The 25306-nt window shown below is 44.2% G+C and overlaps 2 protein-coding genes across 3 annotated transcripts; one reads left to right on the top strand and one right to left on the bottom strand.

Moving 5' to 3' along the window:
- Positions 1-522: 522 nt before the first annotated feature.
- On the top strand, positions 523-21865 carry LOC131884306 (agrin-like). Its single transcript, XM_059232037.1, has 15 exons — positions 523-1411; positions 17211-17444; positions 17731-17958; positions 18052-18261; positions 18426-18541; positions 18640-18850; positions 18929-19072; positions 19250-19386; positions 19464-19572; positions 19653-19847; positions 19914-20250; positions 20322-20779; positions 20937-21111; positions 21183-21526; positions 21599-21865. The coding sequence occupies exons 1-15, from the start codon at positions 736-738 to the stop codon at positions 21697-21699; spliced, it is 3675 nt and encodes a 1224-aa protein (XP_059088020.1). The 5' UTR covers positions 523-735; the 3' UTR covers positions 21700-21865.
- Positions 21741-24503, bottom strand: LOC131884310 (glutamate receptor ionotropic, NMDA 2D-like). Of its 2 annotated transcripts, none has more exons than XM_059232041.1 (3): positions 23344-24503; positions 22705-22907; positions 21741-22623 (listed from the first exon to the last, which is right to left on the bottom strand). In XM_059232041.1, exons 1-3 carry the CDS (start codon positions 24496-24498, stop codon positions 21840-21842), a joined length of 2142 nt encoding a protein of 713 aa, XP_059088024.1. In that variant the 5' UTR covers positions 24499-24503; the 3' UTR covers positions 21741-21839. The 2 variants fall into 2 exon arrangements, with proteins under 2 accessions (XP_059088024.1, XP_059088023.1); XM_059232040.1 differs by having other exon boundaries at positions 22705-23009; positions 23344-24499.
- Positions 24504-25306: the final 803 nt, after the last annotated feature.

The raw sequence follows: 25306 nt of genomic DNA, 5'->3' as shown, positions 1-25306 counted from the left end.
ATTGCGACACGCGTTTTGAGCCTCAAGTCATCAGCGCAGAACCTGCGATTACGCATTCGAGAGAACAAAGTTGCGAAAACTTTGACCCGACATTGCACTCATTTATTGGTAATGAACCTAGAGAAATCGGGTACCAAACGAGAATTTCACATTTCTACCATTTAATAGCGAAAATAGATTTTCACTAAGTGTATCCACTCCCCCGCAATTCGCGTTCAAAGTCCCCGGTGGCTTTTCAAAACCAAGACCCCATCCTGTTCTAAAGAAGGGAAAAACAGTTCGGCGCCCAAAGTCTTAGTGGACTCATTGGAAGATGACGGGCTGAAAATTCCCTTTTTTCTTCTCTCTCTCTCTCTCTCTCCCTATCCCTATCCTCCTCCTTATTCAGTGCTCACCCTTCTTGCAAGTTGTTCGTTCCTGGCTTACGAGATAGATTGCCGGGGTCGGGCGAGTGAATCCCAGTCAGTCTTAGTTGGGTACGTAGAGGACCCTCCGTTTCTTGGTCGTCGTCCTAGTCGTGTTTGACGACCACCAATGCATATAGTATACTAGCAGCTTATGGAACTACCTGACACTTCCGAGGAACGAACCGGCGTTTGCACTTTGCATCGGGAATGGATGGCATCTTCAGTTGGAGTTAGACGTTGTTCGTGATTGGATGTGAGGGAGCCAGAGGGAAAGAAAGCATAGACAGTTGAGAGTTTTGTTTTGGGTGATGAACTGACTCGTAGAACCATGGGCAAATCGAGTAAAGTGATGACCCCGCGGAACGTGGAGCTTCCAACCCATGTGATCCTGGCCAAGAAGGAGAAACCCGGTCATCCCAAGAAGAAGTGTCTTTGTTTGACCTTGTGGTTGTTCGTGTTGCTTTTGCTTTGTGTGGCTGTTGTGATTATCGCCCATTTTCTTCTGCCCCAGAACTTGAATCAGAACCTGGAGCGACTGGAATGTCTCGAGACAGCCGGAGTTGGGTTAGAACAAAAGACCTCGATGAGTGACTTGATTGTGGTGGGTACGTTCGAGCCAGATCCAGATCGAAAGCACCAGGACCACAAGTTCATCCGAGTGGAGCGATCTCTGAAAGGGGTCAGAGACACGGACGATTATCTACCTTTCTCGGCCCCGCCAAACTTCGAAGACTGCTTGGATCAAACAGACCAAGACGGCCACGACCACGAGGTTCCAACCCCGAAAGTGTACTTCCTTACCCAATTTGGCGATTTATGGATCCCTAGATTCCAACCCATGCTGGTCTCGGACAAGCTCACTCAAGTCATTCGAGATCTCTTGGAGAATTCCGACCTTGTGACAAATGAGCAAGTAGAACCTCGATCCCGACGTCCTCAGTTTCAGGAATCAAGTTCCATTCCCCTTGGTCGTCCAGAGGTGACCAGTCCTTCCCCTCCTTCAGGTGAGTCGAACGTTGTGACAGTAAATTTGAAAATGATGCCAATGGTGACAATGATGGCCTCTGGATTTGGCCAAAGATGGCACAGATAAAAACCTTTCGAGATAAGTACGGCGGCCAATGCTCATACTCAAAGTGACCAAGCCAGCGGGAGATGAGTGGGAGGGAATGGGATGACCGATTTTGAAGGCAGGTGGTCAGATGCCACAGAGATTACGGGCTGGATTAATTCAAAGATAGTCAACGACGACGGCGACAATAAGCCCGATCTGTTTTTCCCCTGCAAAATTGCTTGCGAAGGGAACAAATAAAGGTAAAGAGTGATCCCAATGCGTGACGGATGGAAAGGGTTCAATGCATGAACAGGAAATCATTCCAATTGTTGTTCAATCAAGCACTTCGCCACAACGTGTGAGGTGTTTTTGCTCAGGGTGGGTGAGGTTGAAGATCAACTTCTAGGGACTCTTGATTGTTCAGGCTCTCTGTACAAATCCAACTGAAATGGCTAGTAATTAGGGCACACGTGTTTATTGAGCGAATCCCGCTTATCTTGAAAACACTTCGTGCTCGCCTCCTCAGTTAGGAAACTAACCGCCCCAAAGTGCTCAAAACCAATCCCTTTAATTAAGATTTCTGCTCTCAAACCAATCCCTTCTCGAGCATCTACGCCAAAGAGACAGCAAGGGTGCAACCAACATCCACCCTTGGCGAACACCTTCTGTCGGTTCAAATGATCTTGTGAGGAATCAATTTGGTAGCAGTCATTAACTTTCAACTTCCCCTGAACGTATATACACACATGGTCCCGTCCAAAGTTGCATATTGCATACCATATGACCCCTATACCATCATTGGTGCAAACATTTGACCAATCTTAAGTCCAAACCAGGCCTTGTCTTGAACAAGAACCACCTTCACACTCAGTTTGGCCAAAAGTTCTCGCCCAAAACCTAACCACTGATCCCGCTGACAAACTCGTACATTCCCACGGAGTGCTCTTAGACTGCGTGCTTGCAAAACAGCTTATTCTCGTGGAGCTCCTCAACCCATTGACAACTGATTCGTTTCTAGGTTAGAAAAAGTTTGTATTTGGTCACTAGCATGGATGACTTGTATGATTTCATACGACATATAAGGGTTGGCTTGGAACTTTCCGTTTGGTCATATGTCAACAAAAGACGCCACCACCTCAGTTGTGAGCCTGGGAGAAAACCTCGCACTTACGTACGCATACTATGTGTTCATGTACTCCGAAAAATGGGGCCAAATGTGGAATGACGGGGCATAATGGGGCCGACAATTTCATCCCCAACAACTCCTGGGATCTCTTTCCTTGGAAAGACGTGTGGAACTAAGCATGAAAAGTCTAATTGCTTTTTCTGATGGTGTTTGTCATGCAAAAAGCGGTGGAATTGGGCTTAATTGGAAGAAGATCTCTGGACAAGCTCTTTTCGATGGGTTGAACTTCTCGTTGGTGTTGCTCACTAATGGGATTAACATGCCATTCTCATGTCCCCCTATTGTTTTAGATTGGCAGACCTCAAAATATAATGGATCCTCCAACAAGGGGTGGAAAGTAGACGCTTTTCCACCCCCTTTTCCCAACCACATTTCGTAGTTATTCCCCGAAGAACATGGATGTAATGCTGGCAACTCATGCAGGCTAGTAAATCGTGCCAATTGGTTCGGGATTCCGGGCCTCCTCCTCATGCTGGGATATGCAAATTGAAATATGATACAATTTTTATGGCACCATACTGGGCCGCGTACACATTTTCATAATATTGACATTATGTAGGAATTCGGAATGTGTTGGCGTCGGTTGATGGTTGTTGGTTCATCCTTTCCCTTTACACAAGATGATGTCGTAACACTTACAGCAATGCATTGGACGCACAGTAGTGTGTGGAGAGTAGAACAGGGCGTTATACTGATGCCGTTCCTGATAAAGAACGATTGATTTCAAAGTGATCAATATCAGAAATCAATGAGTGGCGGATCCAAAAGGATTCTAAACTCTTATTTCATTCTCAGCAAGGCACCAACCAACCATCAGGAATCCGAGCGCTTTGTGTACTTCGGGCTCACTATTTTGCCATCAGCCTACATCCCAATGATTGTTCCTGGTCATTTGATTTCATTCCAAAGACAAACAAAAGCAATTGATCAGCATCCAAACTCTTGGCTCCTCCTTTATTGGTGGGGTTGTGCTCGATTGTTTCAAACAACCCTTTAAAAGTAAAGAATTACAACGATAGACCATCCGGAGGGAAAAAAAATCAGATTCGCCTCAGGTTTCAGGAACACTACCTAGCCCGAAAATTATTGTTTACCAGAATCCGTGGAATCCCTTCGTCTCTCCTGAGAATTTTCCGTTCCTTATCATTACGAGTTTGCCAGCTGGCTTTGGTTGAAGGAAGGCTTGAAGTACTAAGCAAACCATCACCATGATCTCAATATTTTGAGTTGGCAGAGCAAAACCATCACCAACAATGATCGAGGGTTAAGTTGATGATCGGTAGCTCTGCATGCTTCCTGTTGATTCTCAGGTCTTCCTTCCACCCTCTGGGATTCATTTTCTCAACTTTCCTCATCTAACGGCTCGTTTCTGGCAAGATAAAAAGAACCAAACCAAAATCCATTTTCCTTCCAATCTTAATCCTACTTTGTGTGTATTGTGGAGCCAAAGGGAAGAAAGAGTGTTCATTATTTCCAATCAAGAGCGATCAACGGATCCATCCATCATGGAGAAGACCTTATCGTTGGTCGCTTTCCATCGAGTGTTTTCGCTTGAACTCGCAAGTCTCAATTACAATGCAAATTCGTGCATCCCCTTTCGTTCAAAGCAATGTGGCCGCAATCCAAACATCCCTTTGACTTGATCAACCATCTACCAACTACTACAACACACACACACCTGTCCAATCCAATGGGAAGTTATAAGTTGGAAGTTGGAACCATGCTTATTCTCCTATCAGACTTCCTATCAAAGAGAGGGGAGAGCCTGGAATTACCACAAAACAACAGATCAATCGGATTTCTCTCATTCAAAATGCATAAGAAGGGCCACCGATCGACGATCAGATTAGTAGAAATTGGTTCGTTCAGCCGAAGCCTGCCCGAGTATTTCGAGGATTGGTACCTGAACGAAAGAGAAAGAGGGAGAGGAGAAAAAAAGATTATTAATGAATCAAGTTTGGATCTCGAACCACCCACACATAACGTGTCGCCCAAATGGCTTCACATTTTTCACAACCAGGGTGTTGGTGGCCGAGTAGTGAGTAGAGGCGCTTTCTGGATTAAAAACAAGACATTAATCAATGAAATTGCCGTTGCCATCGTGCATCCACCTTCATTATCCGAGAGATCGGAGACTGAGGGAAAATCATTAACTTAATAAATGAAGGAGGAGGAGGAGGCAACTTGGGTGAAAATCCAACACACGAATGAAAGGGATGAACCCGCCGACCAGTGAGACTAAGGGCTCGCTACCTTTTGTTTAGAAAATAATTGGGTGACCCTTTCAAGCTCACAAAGTGGAGAGATATCTGTTACCAATCAAAAGTGTTGGGCGGTTTTCAATTTGTCTCATTCATCCATTCAGTGATCGACACTCCTTTATCTGACCAGTTCATGTTTATACAAAATCTGGTTGAGAAGAGACCATAGAAAATGAAAACGGTCCAAACAGATGGAGACGTAATACAATAGAAACTACGAGCTTTTGATGGTTCTCATTCAAATATACTGTGCGTATGTATTCGTACTAGCAGATGTTGTTGGGCTTTGACCTCGACGTTTGGAAAGTCAATTGAGCATGATTAAGTGAGCCTCGTTACTCATAGCAACTCTGGAAAGAGAATGCAATCGATGCTTGTTCCGACAAAGAAGAGTGTTGGGCCAATGATAACCTGCCTGAGAATCCTGATCATGTGTTCCTGGTTCCCTTATTTCACTCCCAGAAACTCACAGTCTGTTCTTTTTTGCTTAATCACGGAACTTAACAACTCATAAAGTTCCTCGAATGCAAATACTGTAGTACGCAAATCGGCCGGAGGCAACTTTGAGGGAGGTGAGATCGCTTCGACGGAGAATCAGTGAGTAAAAAATTCCAAGAATTCTTGACCTCTCTCTCTTCTCTACGTTGAAGATAACAACCGGAGACGCCCAACCTAAAAGCAACCCTCATCTTGCTCAGGCAATTCGAGTTGTTCAACCAACCGAGCAAGCAAGCAAGCAAGAGAGCAAGCAAAGCAACTGAAATAATGCTTCTCATTCCAAGATGAGGTTCATAAATGGCCATGGCTCAAATCAAGGCGCTGCCAGAGGGAAAGAAGAATGCCTGAGCTTTGTGAGCCCTTCCTACTTTTAGTAGTCGTGGATAAATCACGCAAAAGTTGACTTCCATCTGCTTTTAATGAAGCTGCCTTGGCCACAGTAGAGCCTTTGGCTTTGGTGGAGGTCATTTTCTATGGCAAACTGGATGGTCGCAAATGGCAAACCAATCTATGGAGGATCTCAATTGCCTTCCTGATGTTCATCATCATCATCATCGCCCAACGGACTAGGGTGTTTGCAAAAACAATTAGCATCCAACAAATTTGGCTCACAAATGTGAACAGAAGTAGTCAACAAAAGAGGGGATAGTACGATTTGTCATCACCCATCAACAGCTTTTGGGCACCAATATCTGCGTGCAAATTGTGCGGTTGTGGGCTTACATACGCGTACATACGTACAAACGTGCATCCGCTCTTGGTACTTCCTTCATTGGAGATTGGCTAGAAATATGACGGATTGGAAAATAGCACACCACCACCACCACACAGACGGTGTTCTGGCGCTCAATTCAAGGAGAGACATTCGTTCTAAAACCTAGATGATGGATGTGTGTTGAAAAGCCATGTGTTTATTCAATTGCTTAATGACAAAAACAATCTCGTTGAACCCTTTCTGAGTAAGCAAGCTGCACATTTCCAGATTGGCAGAGATCTCAGACTCCCTGATGTGGCGGAGATTCTTTGAAACACGGGGATATTTTCCATAACAAAGTCGAAATGGAGAAAATATGCACGGCCATAATGTAAAACCTACCTAGCCACCCACCGATCAACCTACCAACTACGCAACCAACCAACGAGTGGTTTCTCTCTGTGTCTCTTTTCTGACCCAAATTCGCCGTGATGAATTTGCAAAGTATTTCCCGAGTGATTTACAACAACAACACTGCCCAAAGGGACCGGCCGAGCATTTCTAAAAACACATCTGTTTGAGTTTCCTCTCTGCCAAAAGGAACAAATCGCTTCTTATGACGAGTGAGGTAAACTTCTGACTACATGACAGGGGCAAAGGTCTTCCTTCCTGCCTTCTTCCCTTTATCCCTTTCCTTGTCTGGATAAGAGTAAAACTCCCTTTACGTTTGTAGCTAGTACATAACTAATATCCCATCGAACCAATGGCGTAAGGAGTAAAGCTAATGGATCAAGAGGAGGGAGAAACTTTTTAGGGCGTTGCCAAAAAATTGGTGTCCGTTAAGATCAAAGTGGACAATGGAAAAAAGAGAGGGGAGAGTGGAAGAGATTGTGAAGAAAGTGTTAATATCCAATGGCATGTTCTTTTGGTCCAAACCTGGATGCATTGGGCAGGCAGGATGACGGGATCGAGATGAAGTGAAGAGCAGCCAACAACACGATAAGGATTCTTCACTCTTAACATCTTATCAAAACCAACGGAATATCCCATTTACATACATTCGAGATTTGCACTCAAGCGAAGGCATATCACATTGAAAATAGCATCTCGAAACTTGGTCCAGCCAAAGCACATATGGCCTTTAGAATTAGCGATTGCTCCTGACTCGCCCTACTTTGCAAGAGTCTGGCTGGAGATGGTGGTACGTTCAGAGCGTTCAAGAAATACTCGAACCTCAAAGGTAAAGCGTCAAGTTCTGAAACTCAAGCCAGGATAGCAGTTTCATACAGAAGAAGGAGGTGGTGCAGGGGTCTTGAGACCGAATGGATAGATAGATGATGATGATCATGATGATGATAATGATGATGACGATGGCAAGGCAGATGAGTGGGCGGAGAACGAAGGATAGAAGTGCAGCATACTCAGAACGAGAATGCCCAAGAAATGAGAAACGTCAAGGCTTTAATGTAGCATTGAAAAAATCGGACTGGTTCCCAAGCCTAAGGAAGCCACTTGTTTGTGACCAGACGAGGTTCAAAATTAGTTCGAACCACTCCTCACCTCTGGACATCGAAATAGTTTTGTCAAATTAGTTCGGGCTCAAGTTCCAATTTGAAATTTCGAGTGTTGGTCTACCCTATTTGGAAGTGTTATCTCGACATCTACTTTCTGGCTATTCAATCCAGATTTCGGTGGGTTGGGGACAGGCATCCAAGGTAGCCAGCCAGCCGACAAGATACCAACCCAACCACATCAGAATCCAGCTCGAAACCCATCATCTCTCTTTCCATCTCGAGCGGGTACACAATTGAACAAAGGGAATCTTATTTTGACACTTGGGCTCTTGAAGATATCAAGACATATTTTGACAAGTCCAACGACGAGCCAAAGATGGTCTTGGCGTCGGACAGGGTGTCATTTTTGCACCCCAGATGGTCAAAAACTGACCCTTGAGCCAGCCAAGATAAGCCACCCTCGTGGCGCTTTTGCAAGAGTTATTCAATGGTTTTCACGGGCTCACATGGCTCGGTCGCCCATCACGAAAGGTCTCCCTTATCTTTGCATCTGAAAAGCTCCAAATATGGCCAGGCCCCAGCAAGAGAGCCATCAGAATTGGTCGTTGAGAAGAGTGCTCCGAAATTTGGCAAATTGAGACATTCCGTACTACAAATATGGCTTAAACATGGCGGCAATTTGCTGAGACGTGACGTGACGCTCTCTACCTGCATGCACACACGAAGATAGCACGTGTGATCACTTCATAATTCAGCTTGTTTACTCAAATCTGCCCGCGAGGCATTGCAAAACGAGACCTTTTTGGGTGCAGCTGGTTCGCTATCAACCCTTCTTGAGCTATTGCATTCGTGTTGTGAGAGCGCCCTTCATCGTCGTCATTGTGATCATTATTCAGGATAGAACAACTTAGCCTCACAATCCAAATAAGGATTGATGATGAATTGTTGTAGCCCCAGCTTCTCTCGTCCAGACGAAACTCGTACGTACGTACGTACGTAGTAGGTCTGCCCATACAAGCATACATACGAGCACATCATCATTATGGAGTTTAAAGGTGCGAGGTGGAATTCCATTTATTGTCAAGCGACGATTCATCTGTTCACACCAATCTTTTATTGTATTTCAGGTGAGCTAACGACATCACATGAAAAAGAGTTCTACCTCTGGAATGATATTAGAACGTGAGCAGTACTCACTACTGTATCCAGAGCAGAGCGTATTAGGTATCATAAGCTCATAGTAGATATGTAGAGTTGGGAAGGTTGTTAAGCGATTATTCTCACCGATCTTCGAACAGAAATTGAACCCTCGTTGATGGATGGGAGAATATGCAACCACCATATGTTTCCTGTCAAAAGATGATCTGCCAAAAAAGAGACTCAGCGAGAAAGGAGGAACAAGAAGTGCCTTAATTGGGTAACTGCAATGAAAACATGCCCTCGATAGAGATACTGATTGATCGCTCGGGAACTTGAATGAAAATAAGGTACATAGAGAATGATCCCGTTAACCCACAAAGAGGGGAGAAAATATCAAATTTGCATAAAGAACATCGTGTTCTCCAAGATTATCCAAGCCATCTCAGGCGATCAGTGACCTTTCATTCGATTCTAACTCTCCGATATTTGGTTCTGATCGAAATTCCTTGGCACAATGGGCATCCATCCATTACATAAAGGGGTACTATTCCTCTTCTCCATCATCCTCTTCTTCTCCATCGTCGTCGTCCTCTACCCCATTGTGCATGTGCCCCGAGGCTCAAGACGTTCAAATATTTCTCTGGATCTAACCTGATCACCGTGGAGTGCGCAGATTTGATTCCTCAAAGGATTATATTCCAGAATGCCTGCATAGGAAAAGGCCCCTAATCCATCCGTGTGATTTCAATTTGTCCCTGAACGGATTGTCGTCGTTCGTGCGCATTTTTGTCCCAGACATCAGGCATGTAAGTGTGTTCAAGATCTACAGGAGGTCTTGTTGCTCGCCATCTCGATGAGGATGGTTCACCTATCCGATAAAGATCACAAGCCAATCTCCGTACCTCGTTCAAGTCGTCACCTGAAAAAGACGTTATCGTGTGCCAAAGATCTTAACACGGCCAAGATTGGATTGGTCAAGGCGCAGAGCAACCAATCCTGATGAGGTCACAAACTCAAAGATTGAGATTAATTATGACCACTCACCTTTAAGGGGATGTGACAGAAAGCCAAATGACAAGTCCTGAGAACTCATTCACGACTCGTTCCGGAATGAGAACCATCCAAACCAAGGGGGGGGGAGGAGGACAGGGGGAAGAGGGGGACAGCGCACAGAGGGAAAACAAATCTGGGGTCTGGTTTGGGGCGGATTCAGTTCGAGCCTCAGTGAAGGCTACCCCTCTCTAGATATTGGGAGTCGGATGAAGAAACCATCAAGGTCACGTAAAAGCAAAGTAAAGATCCCTCTGCCACTTGAGATTCCTTTTAATTTAGCTGTTCTGGGCTCGCCTACGCAAACCTCTTGAACATGACGGACATGAGAGACATCTGAATACTATGGCATCTCGCTCTGTTCGGCCAAAGGTGGCAAAACACACTCCAACGATCATGGCAGTTGAGGCTCTGACAATTCAGCTGAGGTGTGAGATTCTTTGTTTTGCACGCGTCTTAATTTGATGCAGAGAGCTTGGGTTCTTCTTCAAGTGGCTTGGCAGCCACAATCAGAAATGAATTGATAAACAATGTCAGGAAAAAACCATTCTCGGCCATGATAATCCGTCACCTAGCAGATGAGGCGTTGATTCGAAATGGATTTAGACAAGCACCAAGATCAACCCGTACAACGCCTTTCAAGAGAGCGTTATGTCCCGTCCCTCAGCCTTGCCAATAGCAACCTGAATCACTTTTTTGTCCTTTCTAAGTGACTTTTTATTGTCCGTTTCTCGAATTGGAGCGAACTCATCGAGGACCTGCCAAATCCAAGTTAGCAAGTAAAATCGCCCAACTTCTTGAGGGATTGATAAACCTAGCTAGCACCTGACTTGGTCACGCTTCAGCGTCCCAAGTCATGATCGAAGATCCAGTTGGGAGCTTTGACAGAGCTTGAAATTGTTTCATTTCCTCTCAGTCTACGGTTTGCCCCAAGCCAGATGGATCTAATGCCACGGGCATGATCTGCTTGTAGTAGACATGGACCACTCACTTGTAGGTAAGCTTTCAGTCATACCTATGGTAAGTTCATTCAGGTCTATTCCCTACTGGACATGAGGATGATTCAAACAACCGAACAACCGGATTGTCGTAGGTACACAAGGTCATCCGAACCTGATTGACCCATTTCCTTTCGGTGGTATTGCGATAGTGTTGGCGAAGGACGAGCAAGACTATTCAATTGGAAAGGAAAGTGTACACATCAAAACACACCTTGAGCTCTCCACCGGGAGGAATCTGGCCAAATTAGGTAAAAACTCATTGATCAGATGATCTTGATCTCGTTTGAGGCTTCAAGCTCGTCCCATTCACCACCAATGTTGGAGAAGTCGAAAGAGGTGGCCTCCTCAGGTGATTTGAACTCAATCCATATGCTGGCTGGGTCTCTCCAGAACAGATCAGTGGCAGATAAAGACCATCTTAAGCAAAGAGTGGTTTGAACCATCGCTACCTCATCTCAATTCTCAGTTCTCGCCTCTCTTTTGCACTTTCTCACTACAACTGGAAAAGAATTGGAGTAAAAAGCAAAACACACACGTCATGATGAGTGGTGGATTCAAGCAATGAGCAATGAAACTCGCCTTCCTTACATAACCAAGATGGCTGGAGATTATGCATGCATGAGAGCTGGATGAAGGGTGAAATCTAAAATCATAGGTACATTTGTCGATGTGTTCGTCTCTTTCTCTTGGGAGATGGGTTGGTTGGAAGCATGGCAGCAAGAGGGCTTTTCATTATCCCTACATGATGCATCCATTAGAGAGCTACACCCAATAATTGACAGGTGAGGAACGTGGTCCAACCAAAAATGAATACCAATAGCCCACATGCATCAGATGAATTCGCCGAACTCCTAACCACATGCACCAAAAGTCTGGCATGTGTTTCGGCGTTACTGCAATCTTTGGTGGCCAATATTCTCGTCTAAATGTCAATCAGCACCGTTTTCTCGATTAGTTAAGACAGTGATTGTTTCTTTGACACACACAATTAGCTTCTTTAACAGTATAATCAATATGTAACTTATGTTCCTGAAACTGTCCAGTTCTTCTTTGAATTGCCAATGAGTTTCGACCCAAGTTTCGGCTTGAACGTGGTTTTGTTGCGTTTGCAGCTCTGATTTCCGAGAAGAGGACGAAGTAGAAGTTGAAAGAAGTGACGGATGAATGCAGTGAGGGCTCTCAAACTCGACCTCGGGCGAGATTTTCAAAAACCATGAAATTGGGGAGGAATCTCTTGGCACACAAGTAGTAATCAACTTGGAGGGGGTGAAAACGACACACACACATGGCTCAAGTTATGGTATTGGCTAACCAAGATTGATTCCTGATCCTTATTTAGTTCACTTCTCCCACTCGCCTTAGGTATACAGTAGGCCGACTAGTTGGTCGAGTTCGCTCTCTCTCTCTCTCTCTCTCTCTCTCTCTCTCTCTCTCTCTCGCTGTATGGGTTGGGCTTCATTAAACCGATAGAATTTGATGGCTCGACGACCGAGGGCAGCCAACCCAAGCTGGGAAGAATTTCTCTCTTCCGCCATAGAACACCTTCAAAGAAAAGCCCCATATAGTTATAAAAAAACCTCCCCGTCTTGGCTAGCTTATCTTTAGTGATAATCGCTCTGTACTCTAAGTGAACAGAGTTTTGAGTGACCGCACTAAAATGGACTTGAAATCTGTTGGTTGTGTCCAGAGATCCAACCAGCACATTGAGGACCATCTTCGAGTCTTTCAAGTTCACTTTGTTGTGTTGTGCTAGAAGCCTCTTATTCCCTAAACTACACGACGTCGGTTCATGTCTCTATCTATCTATGGAGAATGTCGTAAATTTTGTCGAAGCACTGTGACTTCTTATTTATTCCCCTTCATGGTTAGCTCGATATATTGTCGTCCCACGGCATGAAGTATTAAAAATCCTATTAAACCACCACATCACAGTCGGGGCTTTATTGGACGATTCGAATTTAATGGCACCAAAGTGAACTACCAATTCTTAAAGGGAAAAAACAAGTCTGGCACGCCACCAACTTTGTTCACTTTGAAGTCTTCATTCTCTTGAGAGTTTGGCGAATTCTTGGTTACGTTTAGGCATTTCCGGTTCAAAGTTCAGACTTGACGAGTTGAGTACTTGGATTAAATGATAATCCAGGGAGCCAGTTCGCAAATTAAAATGATAAGCGATAAGGTAGAAAGGGGTCTGAGAGTTCTTGAGAGGAGTGGAGTCATAAATTAAACTGGCATCAGGCCATTCAGGCATTCATGTTCCCTCTTTGGAACACGTGTTTATGAATTGTTTTCCTTTTGAGTTTCCGATTATTTAGAGCGTCTTCCGCACTGCATTCGTGTATCTATTGCCGTCTTTGAAACGAGTTGCTTCACTTTGAGTGGGCTGATAAAGAGACGAAGAAGGTAGTCAGGCTTGAAAATATCCTTTATCTTGTATGGTGAATGCGTTGGAACGATTTAGCCCTTTGCCTAATGAGCTAATTGTGTTTCTGGGCGTGGTTATGGGAAGCCTGTTGGCAGCTCTCCAGGGTTTCAAGAGCAATCATTTGCAATCATTTACAATCCTCCCTGACCAACCTAAGACTATGACATGAACATTCGTGGGTAGTGTCTGAAATAGTTGAAGAAGTGCCAAACCTCAATTCAACACTCAAGTGGGGCCTTAATTAAAATGAATGGATCGATGGTTGGAAGGGAGCACAAGAACGTCCATGGATCATGTACACGACAATGGGTTTCTAGACACTCACGTCACATTTTGAGATTTTTACTTCCCACCCGACCCGTGAGGCTGACGTTAAAAAGGTTTGATGGATGGAGTTTGATCTTGATCTGACATTTCGGCACTTCCGAAAAAACCTGTGAAACGAGTCTGTGTCGCTCACATCGTATGCATACACATCATACACTCTCCCTGGATCATTCACATCTGTAATTAGAAATAGAATATATGATCGAAAATGACGCTTCCAATGGTATTTTACTTTCTCCATGGAAAAGGGGGAAGGGGAGGGTTGTAGAATCAAGATGGTCATTGGATTTATTATTGCCAATATTCGGCCCATGACTCAAGCCAATTATAAAAGATTCATCCATTGACCTGGTTTCTACAGGAGTCTATCTTTCTCTAACAACCAGGTTCTCTACTTGGATATCACGGTGGGTGTCTTCAATTTATGGGAACACATGGACACAAAAAAAAGCATAACAAGGAGGGAAAAAACTCGACTGGATAAAGCCATTTAAGCCAAATCAAGTCAAATCATGAAAAGCTTCTATTCTTGACTGAGGACTATGAGGTAGATGGAACTTACCTTGTAGTCCCAACTCTACATATACCGCGACCGCATTCGATTCCGTCCGATTGGTGACCCTTGTTATCGGTGAATTCTTTGGAATAGACATTGGTAGGCTGGCCACGCCCAGGTTATAATGGCAGGAGACTTTAATCAAAGTGCGCTAGAAACAAGTTTCTGAAGCTGATGGCGTGTCTCAAATTTGCCATAAACCCAATTTATGGAGATGACTTGGTTCCTCTCTTAACCCAATAACAGAGAAAGACAAGTACTAAAAAGAAATGTCCGTCAGCATTCGAGGTAAATTCACGGCGAGTACATTCATACCATCTTTATAAGCCGAATTACCATGGACGACATTGAATGGCATTGAACTGAGCCTGTTTTATGAGGGCGGATGCATTTCGACGAACGTGAATTCGTACAAATCACGGCGCGTGATTGCCTTGACTTTGCATATAAATTCCGGATTTGTGGGCGTCTGTGGAGGAGTGGGAGATTCTGAGAAAACTTTTTCCCAAGTGCGTACTAATCACTGCGCCATTCGTTTTGGGGTTTGATCTTCATGCTCATTTGGCAATTAAAATGCATGATCATCTCCGAACGTATCCGCCAGAATCATCGGCGGCTCTCTTAGTTCTTGCCAATTTTGGGCGGGAAATTCAAAATCGCTCTGGTGCGCCTACATATTTCGTTTCTTTCAAGGCCGGCCAGATGATTGCGATGAGCCTGATAGTGAGCCCAATCATTGTGTTGATAATTGTCCGGGTGGATCTCTTTCAGCCCGAGATTACCATCTCCAATTTTAACGCCAAGATTGTCACTTGGGACAAGAGAACAGTATCTCTCGTTACAGACTGGAAAAGATGCTACACCAAAAAACCTCCGGAATACGAAACTATTTGGCTAGACAAAGGGGAACCACCCCGAAAGAAAAGACGTCGTAAAATACTCATATTGTACCCCAAATGTCATGCTCACCGGTGCATAAGTTACCGGAGCAAAAAAATCGTCCTCATTGTCGCGCTCATAAGTATGAAGTATCCGTCGCTTTGGGTGGAGTCGCCCGTTTTTCCAACTCGAACCAGCGACCCACAGAGTGTCCGAGCATCTTTTCTTGGTTATCTGCGCCTGAATTCACTCCTCTGCCAGAACATCTTCCTCGTGAGGGGAGTCTATTTCAATGCGGAGATAACGACATCCACACTTGGACGATAGGCGAGTAAAAGCTTCAGTTCTGAGATCTCTAGCACTGTGGCTTTGGAGACGGTTTGATACAGTTTCACTTGATGGCTTGGAGGTTAGTTTTCCTCAACCACTTCAACCATGGCCAGGGCTGTTCAGTGTTCACGGCAGGGTGTGTGTGTGTGTGAGAGAGAGAGTTGAAATGAATAAAACCGAACCACAGCTTTTTGTTTTTACCCCCATATGTATCCAGATGGAATTCCCATTTCCAGTTAATTATACTTGCTCATTGGATTGTCGACAACAATGTGCTCATCCCACAAGAGTTGGGTCGACTTGAACACATGGTCCTTCTCAGTCTGTGAGGCCCTTGCGAAATGCACCCCCATTCCTTCCAATCTTGATGGCTTGTTCAAAGTCAATCCGCAATTTAGTTCGAGATTGATTTTCTATCTGGGTTAAAGAGTCATTTTCCACCCATTAGAGATAGCTCATTTTGAAACCGAACCTTATGTCTTGAAAGTGCATCATTAGAGAAAAGGGCTTCAGGCATTCCTCATTCGCCCCTCAAGCAAACGGCATGATGCCCTTTTCGGAGGGGTTAAACATAATCAATTGCTCTTGACCAAACAAGGCAATTTATGGCCATGTTATTTTGCATCCAAATCTGGAAGGATTTATTGTTGTTAGGTCTCACTCTCGAGTGAGGTACATAGAGGAATTTGACCGTCTTTCTGTTTTTAAACTTTGAAATCGCGATGATGCTCAAAGATAAACCGAAGAACTGTTCCAGCATAGCTCTTCAAGACCTCAAGATGATTGAAAACTCTTGAGCGAACAATGAGAAGGGACGAGGAGAAATCTTTCAAGAGGGCTTTTCACTTTGATGGACAAGCTCCAACTGTTATGACAGTTCAACTCCATCCATTCACTGGTCTCAAAGGGTTCAAGAATTTGAATTTGAATGACAGTTCTTTACTCCTCACGCTTTAGGGCGCGAATGGCGGCATTAGCCCAAAAATTCCCCTCTGACAGCTCGACTGACTCTATGGCGGGATAACCATCCGATATGGTTTGAAAATGGATTGTCGGGTCATTTGACTCTAGAAGTTGTCCACTTTGACCCACTAATCCGAGGTTTACAAGTGTGTTTAGTATGCTGTAGTACAATGAACGGCGACAACCGTGACCAAATAGGGGCGTGGGTTAGCTTAAAGTAACCCACAGGATGGGCATTTGATCCTCACCACCACAACGCTAGTCAACCAATATTACACTGACCGACCTCATTTTGGAGGTCTACGTACATGTTTTTACCCCGTACCATAGCTCTTTTGGGCATTAAATTACTTGCATGGCTATCTCAATCTGTCCAGCTAGCAAAAACCTAGACCCTGGTCTGAAGTTCAAAAATGAAAATGGTGTTGAGAGCAAATTCAAATACCAAGTTTTGATTCATTTAAGCTTGAATAGCGAGAAATTGATGTGTCACTTTCGTCTGGTCGGAAGCAAAAAGTGTCTGCTAGCGTTTTTGTGATCATGCTCATATACGGAGCCAGTTGAATTGGATTTAGTACCACATTGTGCGACTTGTGTCCCGTCATTTAGCACTTGTCTGAGTAAAAAAGAAATAAAGCAAGAGGAGAAGGGAAACCTAGCCTTGTACATTGAATTAAGTTAGACATTCGAATCAAGTTCTATGTCTCTCCCTTCAAAAGAAAAAATGAACACCTTCTTCATGTTCGAAACAAAGCAATCATGCCGGCAAGAAACGGAAAATCTAATCAATTCATGTGTCTTGTCAAACTTTTCAATTGGTAAATCGTGATGGCAAATGGTGCCAAGTTCATCTGTCAAAGTCAGGCTCCAGATCTCGAGCATTGGCCTATGGAACTGACGGATGGCTTCTTATTGATGATTGCAGACCCTTGTTCATCCGTTCCCTGTCAATTTGGTGGCAAATGCATGATTCGGCTCCTGTCCCGTGACCAGGAGCCGTTTTGCTCGTGCGAAAATCTCTGCGACGAATCGGATGAGAGGATCGGGAATTTCCCCGTTTGTGGAACCGATCATGTCACTTATCGCAACAGTTGTGAGCTGAAGGAAGCTGCTTGTGGAAAGCAACAGAACATCACCATGATCTTGGCCCAACAATGTGGTAAGCGTTCCCTTAAAACATAATAGCATTTTTATTGCTCGGACCTGTCTGTTTGGAAGGAAGTAAAGCATTGGCAAACGTCTGACCTCGGTGGAGGTAACGATAATTATTCAAGCGAATTTAAATTCATAAGAGGGATCACGCCCTTGATGACATGCTCGACTGATGATTGGGCGGAGGCTAGAATGATAATGTAGTAATTGTATTTGATCTCGGTACGACGTATACACACACACACACAGTTATGTACATCCAGTAAACATAGGTTGTCTGTGCGTATTTGCAGAGGAAGCCAGTCTATGTGGGCCTGACCCTTGCCCCTTTAACGGTGTGTGCGCCCGGAATTACGAAGGCAGGTTCGAGTGCCAATGCCAAGAATGCTATCCGGAAAACCAAGAGGACTTTGAGCCCGTCTGTGGATCCGACAACGTCCAATACGCGAGTGAGTGCGACTTGAGAAAGACCAGTTGCCAACATCGTGAGGAGATTACCGTCAAGAAATACGGGAAATGCGGTAAGAGGAGATAGCTCTTAGTGGGTGGATGGAGGTTGGGGGGGGACCCGAGCGAGAAACTGATTTGGGGATTGATTTCCTTTCTTTGGACAGAAACGTGCAAAGATAAAAGATGCGGCCCTTACGAAGAATGCATCGAGGACACCAATGGCAATCCCAAATGTGTTTGTCAGAAATGCAGTAATGATCCGGCGGAAGAGGTGTGTGGCTCTGATGGAATCACCTATTTCTCGTTATGCCATTTACAACGAGCCTCGTGCACCCAGGGGCAGGACATATATGCGGAACATTACGGAGCTTGTGGTACGTCAATTTGTGAATTATGCATGACGTCTTATTCCGAATTCGCTCCTTTTGTGTGGAGTCACCTTCATCATTCAGATACTCTACCTCATCATCATCATCATCATTATCATCACTTTTAACCATTTATCGGTCTCTTTTTTCTTAAATTTCATGTCGTATAGATCCGTGCAATGAGGTGACTTGCAAGTTCGGCTCCTATTGTAGCGAGGGTCAATGCATTTGTCGGAGGGAGTGTCCAGATAGCTACGAGCCCATTTGCGCATCCAATGGCAAAACCGTAAGAGCGTCTGTCTTTCCCTTCCCATTAATCATGTTCTCCTCCCAAATATCGGGGATGACTTTTCATTTGGTCTCTCCTCTCGTTCTCACCTCTAGTATTTCAACTATTGTTTCCTGGAGAAAGATAATTGCGCTCGGCAGCACGATGCCAACTTTGAGCAATTCAAAGTGGTCGAATCGCGCGTTTGTCATGAAGAATCGCCTCATTGTGACGGCTCAATCTGCGAGTGTCCCGATGGGGTCAAAGGACCACTGTGCAATCGTTGCAAAACCAATTATTGGGCATTTACCAGTTTCGGATGCAAAGGTGGGGAGCCCCATTCGGGCTTAATGATGCCCATGTCGGACGGTAGTCAATGTCTTGTTTTGGTTACTTCTCCCACAGAGTGCAAATGCAACCAATACGGCGCCGAGTCCATGGACTGCAATGCCCAGACCGGGATTTGCCCTTGCAAACGCGGATTCTCGGGCGACCATTGCGAAATCTGCCCCGATGGAACTCTCACCACGGAATCAGGGTGCATTTCAGGTCGGTCTTTGAACGTACTCCAATATTCTAGCACAGCAGAAGAAAGATCAGCTAGGAGACATGGGGAAGAATGAGTAAAAGTGATCTGCTTCATCGTGCGGTGTTCACTTGCGATTCAATGTGAGCGATGCATTTTCCGCGCAACGTGTTAATTGGACGCGTTGCACATGTTTTCAGTGAGTTCAACGAAGTACGATCGACCCATTCCTTGTGGTGAGAGCCAATGCAACTACGGAGCCACGTGTTCCAACACAGGTGGGAGGATGAGGTGCATTTGCGAAATCGATTGTAGAAACCCGCTCTACTATCGAGAGGTAAGCCATGATCGACAGATTGACACACACACACACAGATCAACGCCATAAGTCAACTGGTTTTTGTTCGTTGCTAGGCGGTTTGCGGCACGGATGGCAACACCTATCGATCCGAATGCCAATTGAGACAAAACTCTTGCCGAAAGCAAACGGACATTGCCATCACTAATTTTGCACCATGCAAAGGTAAGGAGTGCGATAAAACCACCCACCTCTCTTGAAAGCTCAGGCCAGAGCCCTAGTTAATGCTAATGATTTCCCTGCAGATGCTCCTGATCAGATCTATGGCCAAAACAAGAATCCCCGTCAGGTTCTGTCGGATCAAAAACCCTCAACCGGTCAAATTGGCGAGACTTGCTTGACCGATTCGGATTGCATCAAGGATAACACTAAATGTTCGCTTAATCGATGCATTTGTGACGAATATTCGGAGTATGACAAGCAAACCAAGGGTTGCAAGGGTATGCACTACATTATTCTAGCAATACAACCAAAGAAGCTCTTCAATCCTTTTATTCTCCCAAAAGCCTTGAAAAAAGAGACCACCTTTACACCTGGATTATGTGATCCCAATCCTTGTCATGGTGGTGGAACCTGTGAGGAACACGACGGCGTATTTACGTGTTATTGCCCTCCTGGATTTGCTGGAACACTCTGTCAACATGACTTGTCCAAATCTAGCATCAGCGTGGCCAGCTTTATTGGGAACACCCTAATGGCCGTAAAGACTCCAGTAGATTCGGTCAATCGCTTGGAGATAAAACTCAAATTTCGAACATTTGCACATGACGGACTCATATTATACAACGAAGGGAACATCGACAATGGAGAGACAGACTTCCTCTCCTTGGCGATCGTGGACCGGTACGGTTTTTTGGAATCCTGAGGGAAATAAATCTCTGTTCCTGATTGTATAATCCCTTTATTTATTCCAGTTATGTCGAGTTCCGTTATGACTTGGGAAGTGGCCCAGTTGTCTTACGGTCCAATTCTGAAATTGTCCCTGGTCAATGGCATGAACTCGTGGCCAAGCGATATCATCACGATGGTCTTTTGGAGATGGATGGAGACAAGGTCATGGGCTCCTCCAAAGGATCGCTCCGAACCTTAAATGTTGGCGAATTGCTCTGGATTGGAAATGTGGACACAAAATACGAGTCCAATGTCTTAAAGAAAGTTGGCACTGCTAAAGGTTTCACCGGATGTCTCAAGGATCTGTTGTTAAGCCGGAAGCCCGTGGCACTACAATCCGAACAAGAGCCTATGATCATGCAGAGAAAGAATGTGGTGGATTGTGAGGAGAACCCGTGTGTCCGGATGCCTTGTAATCAGGAAGGATCTTGCAGTGTCAAGAATCAAGGGTTTGAATGCGAATGCCCGTCGGAGTTCACAGGTGATTATTACTTTTCGTATCTCATGAAAAAGCCTGGAAAGAACTGCAATTAGTTATATTTGAAGGTGCTTGATAGATAATGGCAGTACAATTTGAAGCAACTTGTGAAACTAGGATAATCAAGATTACATTAGGGTCATCATTTTTATTTTGATAGGTCGCCGATGTCAGAGAAAAAGAAATCAATGTCATCCAAATCCGTGTAAAAATAAAGGCCAGTGCAAAATGAACAAAGCCCAGACGACCTTTACTTGCTCATGCCAAACAGGATTCTTTGGTCGCCTTTGTGAGGATTCCGATCCAGAGAGTTCCTGGGAACGTTACAGAAAGAGGTGACAAACACTTTTTTCAAAGCAGCCTTCTCTGTCCGAACCTTCTCATTTCAATCATCTCAACTTTCCAGCACTTCCAAGTACGACCGACAAAAGCTTTCGTTTGGTATTCAAACGAATCTTTCCGAGGCCGGAGAACTGTTCACCGTTCCAATCCGCCTTTCAAACAACCATCTGGGACACTTGACCTTGTCAGCTTCCGAGAAAGGCCATTTAGTAATCAAAGTACAAGATGAAGGTGCTCTCGTTATTGGGGCTCTCACTACAGATCTGACCATTTCCGATGGGAATTGGCACAGAATCAACATCCTTCGACAGGACTCTTCGCTGAATGTGCACTTGGATGGGGAGCGACGAAATTTCCCTGACAAGATTGATTATTTGGACTTTATCAGTCACGGTCAATTAACTTTCGGTAAAAGTTTGAAAAGGTCGGGTACTTTCGATTCAATCAGAAATGATACAATCCTAGATTTTCCTCATCCAGGTCCATCTACGAGTCGCAGTCTCTGCCTTCGACATTACATTTTGAAAACGTGGAAGAACAATCGTCATTCCAAGACCAACCCTGTGGATATATGCAAATAGAACGACTAACCACTTTAACCAAGACAAGTCGATGAAGCGAACACAAGTTTTACTAATGATTTATTATTAATCCAGAAACTCCACTGTGATAACTATGGCTGTGATCAGATGCGATTGTTCAAATGCAATAAATGTGGTTCTCAATAATACATGTATTTAAACACAGGTTCGTGCTCAATTTTCTCGTTTGTTGCCTTGTGGAGCCAATTTGGGGGTCCTGCCACAAATGATCGTTGCGACTGGCCACAATACTTCTTGAGCAGTTCCAGCATCAATGTCAACACAGAGCCGAGTAAAGCTAATAGGACCAAATAGAATACGCCTTGCAGGTCATCCAAACTCAAGGAACGGATGTTTGCCCGTTTTTCGATTCGAATGGGTTCCACTCCATCTAGTCTAGACTTCTCTTTCATTCGGTACCAGGTTCTGAACTTCCAAAAGTCGATCAATCCCGCTTCTATGGCTCTTTGGATGGTTTCGTCGAATCGTGGTCGGACGGGATTGAATGTATAAAATGCCCATCCTGGCAAGTTGGGCATAAACACCGGGTTAGGAGACTTGTAAATTAGAGGCGTTCCATCTGGGTTGGAATAGCGGACAAAGATAGCCGGTTCCAAACCAGATTTCCAGTCAATGAACGCCTTTTTCCCTAGGTACACACCCTCGATTTGGGGTACCTGGGAGTACTCAGTTACAATTTTGTCCCTCCAGATCACTTGAATGACAGGGTCAGTGCTTTCGGCCATCATTTCCTCTTCTTCCTCACCGTAAAGAACCATACCCCATGGTAATCCACTGTCAATCAATTCCTCCAGGGTCCTGATAGGTTGGGTAAATAAAGGATTGGTCATGAACGATTTAACGCTCCCGCCGTAGCTGTACGTGGCAATCATGCAAAAGATGACCCAAGTTCCAATCAAAAATCTAGGTGGATCAAGAAAACAACGTTCATGGATGGGTCTAGAAATTCCATAAAGGTGCGGTGTTCCAATGGCTTAGTCTTACCTAAGAGCAGGAGCATTTTGAGATCTTGTGTCCCGAGTGATGGATTCTCCCACCAATGTGCCATATGCGTACCAAAATGAATCTTTCAATATAGCCCATTCTTGGAAGTGGTCTCCAACATGATATCCTTCAATTATGGCGGTGCCCCAGAAAATGAGCCCTATTACCAGAACAGAAAGCCCGAATAATGTCCAAACCAAAGGCTGAAATGGGCGAAGTAAGGACAGCCATTTAGGTACTGGATGGGGATTAGGGGTGACGAATGCCATGAAATCCAAATCAAAAGGAATGGTGGCATCAAACACCTGGAATATTTGTGGAAACACTTGGTTAATCTGGAATCTTGGGAATACTAGTTTTGCTTGGCAACAGATCGAATTCCTTCACGTTGTTAGGAATGTGTACCGTACCGAAAACCGATATTAGATGTAGCCTGACCCAAGATCCAGTAAAGATAAGGATCAAGAAATTCTCAAATATCACTTTGCATTTATCGATAAATTCATAATATCAATAGCTTGTGCACGCTATAAAACTACGAGTGTCAAGAAAAGGTGCTTTGACACTTTTTCAATAATAAAAGATGAGATCCGATCTTGTCAAAATTCCTCAAGTTAATGGCATTATTTTCATGTTCACCTGAACTCTTCCGTAGACGATGAACATGTCACAGATGACAAAATCAACGGATCCCATGGCCGCCTCGGCCACCAATCCAGACCAAGTTCCATCCATTTCAATGTGTCCCCAATTCCCATCAGCCGGGTTCACCAGAGTATATTGGAAGTTCAGTACTCGAGCTGTGAATTCCAGGAGGTCTATCTCGTAGCCCCAATAGTTACGGTACTTGTTGGTTGGTGTTCCACCTTCATCCTCTGGGATCTCATCCGCTAACACGTGGTGTGACCAAGGATTCGTAGCGATGGTGAAATGATGCTCATGAAAATCGGAAAGATTCGTAAAAACATCGGCAACCTGATCGATCCTTCGTTGCGGGGACCAAACGTAGGACATCGTAATATTAGTTGTTCCACGACCATCGTGAAAGAAATCGTAGTTGTGGAAAGTGAATTTCTCGCCTTTGAATCCTTCCGTATCGAGAATAGCTGCAACCCGAGGCAATCGACGAAGTTTGTCGTGACTAAAGAGGTCTTGTACTAAATCATAAGATTCCAAGTAGAAATAGAATCGGGTCTGGGTGTTGAATATGCCTGGTTCTATTTTCTGCTTGCAATGCATAATCGTTGCATCAAACATCTTTAGGACCTCGCGCAGACTGTCTGGCTTTGTCACCCACACGAAAATGGAACGATGAAACTTGTTCCAGGGAAAGAATGGTCTTCGTTTGTAATGCATATCTCGAGTATAACGAACGGTTCCAACTTCGTCATCCTTGCCTTGAAGACTAGAATGGTCTATCTTTGGTTTGTCCTCATCTCCCCACTTGATCGACGAATTAAACAAGCTGTGAGAGATCTCTTCAGATTGCTCTTCATCGTGATGAGTTATATTCTTGGCTATTCCATGTCCTTCGCCAAAAATTGGACATGGTTCCACCGGGAGATCCAATTGTTTTCTTCTCAATTCCTTGACGGAATAGGAATAATGGGGCGTGTCTAGGCTATTCAACTCCCGCAAAGCGTGAAATTGCTGGCTGATGGGGAAATCTGTAATGATAGAGAGTTCGGTGTTTCCCAATTGGGCCAAATTCTGGAGCAATTCGGAAATTCGATTGGTTCCCTTAGCCATAAAAATATGGACCATAGATTGGAGGAATATCAAGTGTCTCTTCATCTTTGGTCTTTTCGATTTGGACTGATTACACACCAGAGTCTCCAAGACCGATATCAAAGTTGCTTTAATATGCTTGATTGGATATGGATTTTTATGGAACTTTCAAGAGAATCGTTTAATCCTCACTTCTTTTCGTTTTATAATGCAAGAAACAATGCCAGACAGCGATTGCCTTCCAGGAGAGGCATAACAAACTAGATCGTGGGATAAAACCAATCAATGATTCTCTAAGAAGCAACTGAAACACTTAAAACTTTCTGCGTTTACCATAAGATACGAAATGGTTAAGCGTCTTAAGAACAAAACTGCTGAGGATCGCTCTTGTCATGAAACACCCATGTGACAGATGATTAAAACTTTTAAAACTATAAGCAACTTTTGATTCGGATAAACGTCCAAAACCTTTATGTGACTTTCATAACTTACTAGGAAAATCAAATGGAATTGCAATTGGAGTTTCGGTTGATCAATGATCGAAATCGTTGATTGATTTTGGGAGGAAATTGATAAAAGAAGGAATGTGTGGCTTCCACGAATACAATTGCCAAAGTGAACATTTACTCCAAAAAACGACTTGAAAATTGCAATGTATTGCAAGGAGAAAATTGAAATCCCATCAACTCGGAACGATGCTTTGATTGATTGGTGAGAATGTACCTCATTGAATATTTTACATACTCTACGTATTTACAGCGCGAATTTAGAACTCCACATCTTTCATAGTCATTCAATTTTAAGTGAGTGCTTTTCAATTCAAACGTTTGGGTATGAGGCTTCAACAATTGTTGTTAATTTAAGATTAAGGGAT

The sequence above is a fragment of the Tigriopus californicus genome, chromosome 7 (assembly GCF_007210705.1).
Source record: "Tigriopus californicus strain San Diego chromosome 7, Tcal_SD_v2.1, whole genome shotgun sequence".
Lineage (NCBI taxonomy): Eukaryota > Metazoa > Arthropoda > Copepoda > Harpacticoida > Harpacticidae > Tigriopus > Tigriopus californicus.
This window is presented reverse-complemented; position numbering and strand designations above follow the sequence as displayed.

Excerpts from the sequence above, each read along its gene's own strand:
- LOC131884310 (XM_059232040.1), bottom strand. The coding sequence starts at position 24,498 with ATGAAGAGACACTTGATATTCCTCCAATCTATGGTCCATATTTTTATG. Across the intron at positions 23,010-23,343 it reads TCGTCTACGGAAGAGTTCAG|GTGTTTGATGCCACCATTCC; the intron begins GTGAACATGAAA and ends CAAATATTCCAG. Across the intron at positions 22,624-22,704 it reads CAAAATGCTCCTGCTCTTAG|ATTTTTGATTGGAACTTGGG; the intron begins GTAAGACTAAGC and ends TGATCCACCTAG.
- LOC131884306 (XM_059232037.1), top strand. The coding sequence starts at position 736 with ATGGGCAAATCGAGTAAAGTGATGACCCCGCGGAACGTGGAGCTTCCA. Across the intron at positions 1,412-17,210 it reads CAGTCCTTCCCCTCCTTCAG|ACCCTTGTTCATCCGTTCCC; the intron begins GTGAGTCGAACG and ends TGATGATTGCAG. Across the intron at positions 19,387-19,463 it reads ACCCGCTCTACTATCGAGAG|GCGGTTTGCGGCACGGATGG; the intron begins GTAAGCCATGAT and ends GTTCGTTGCTAG.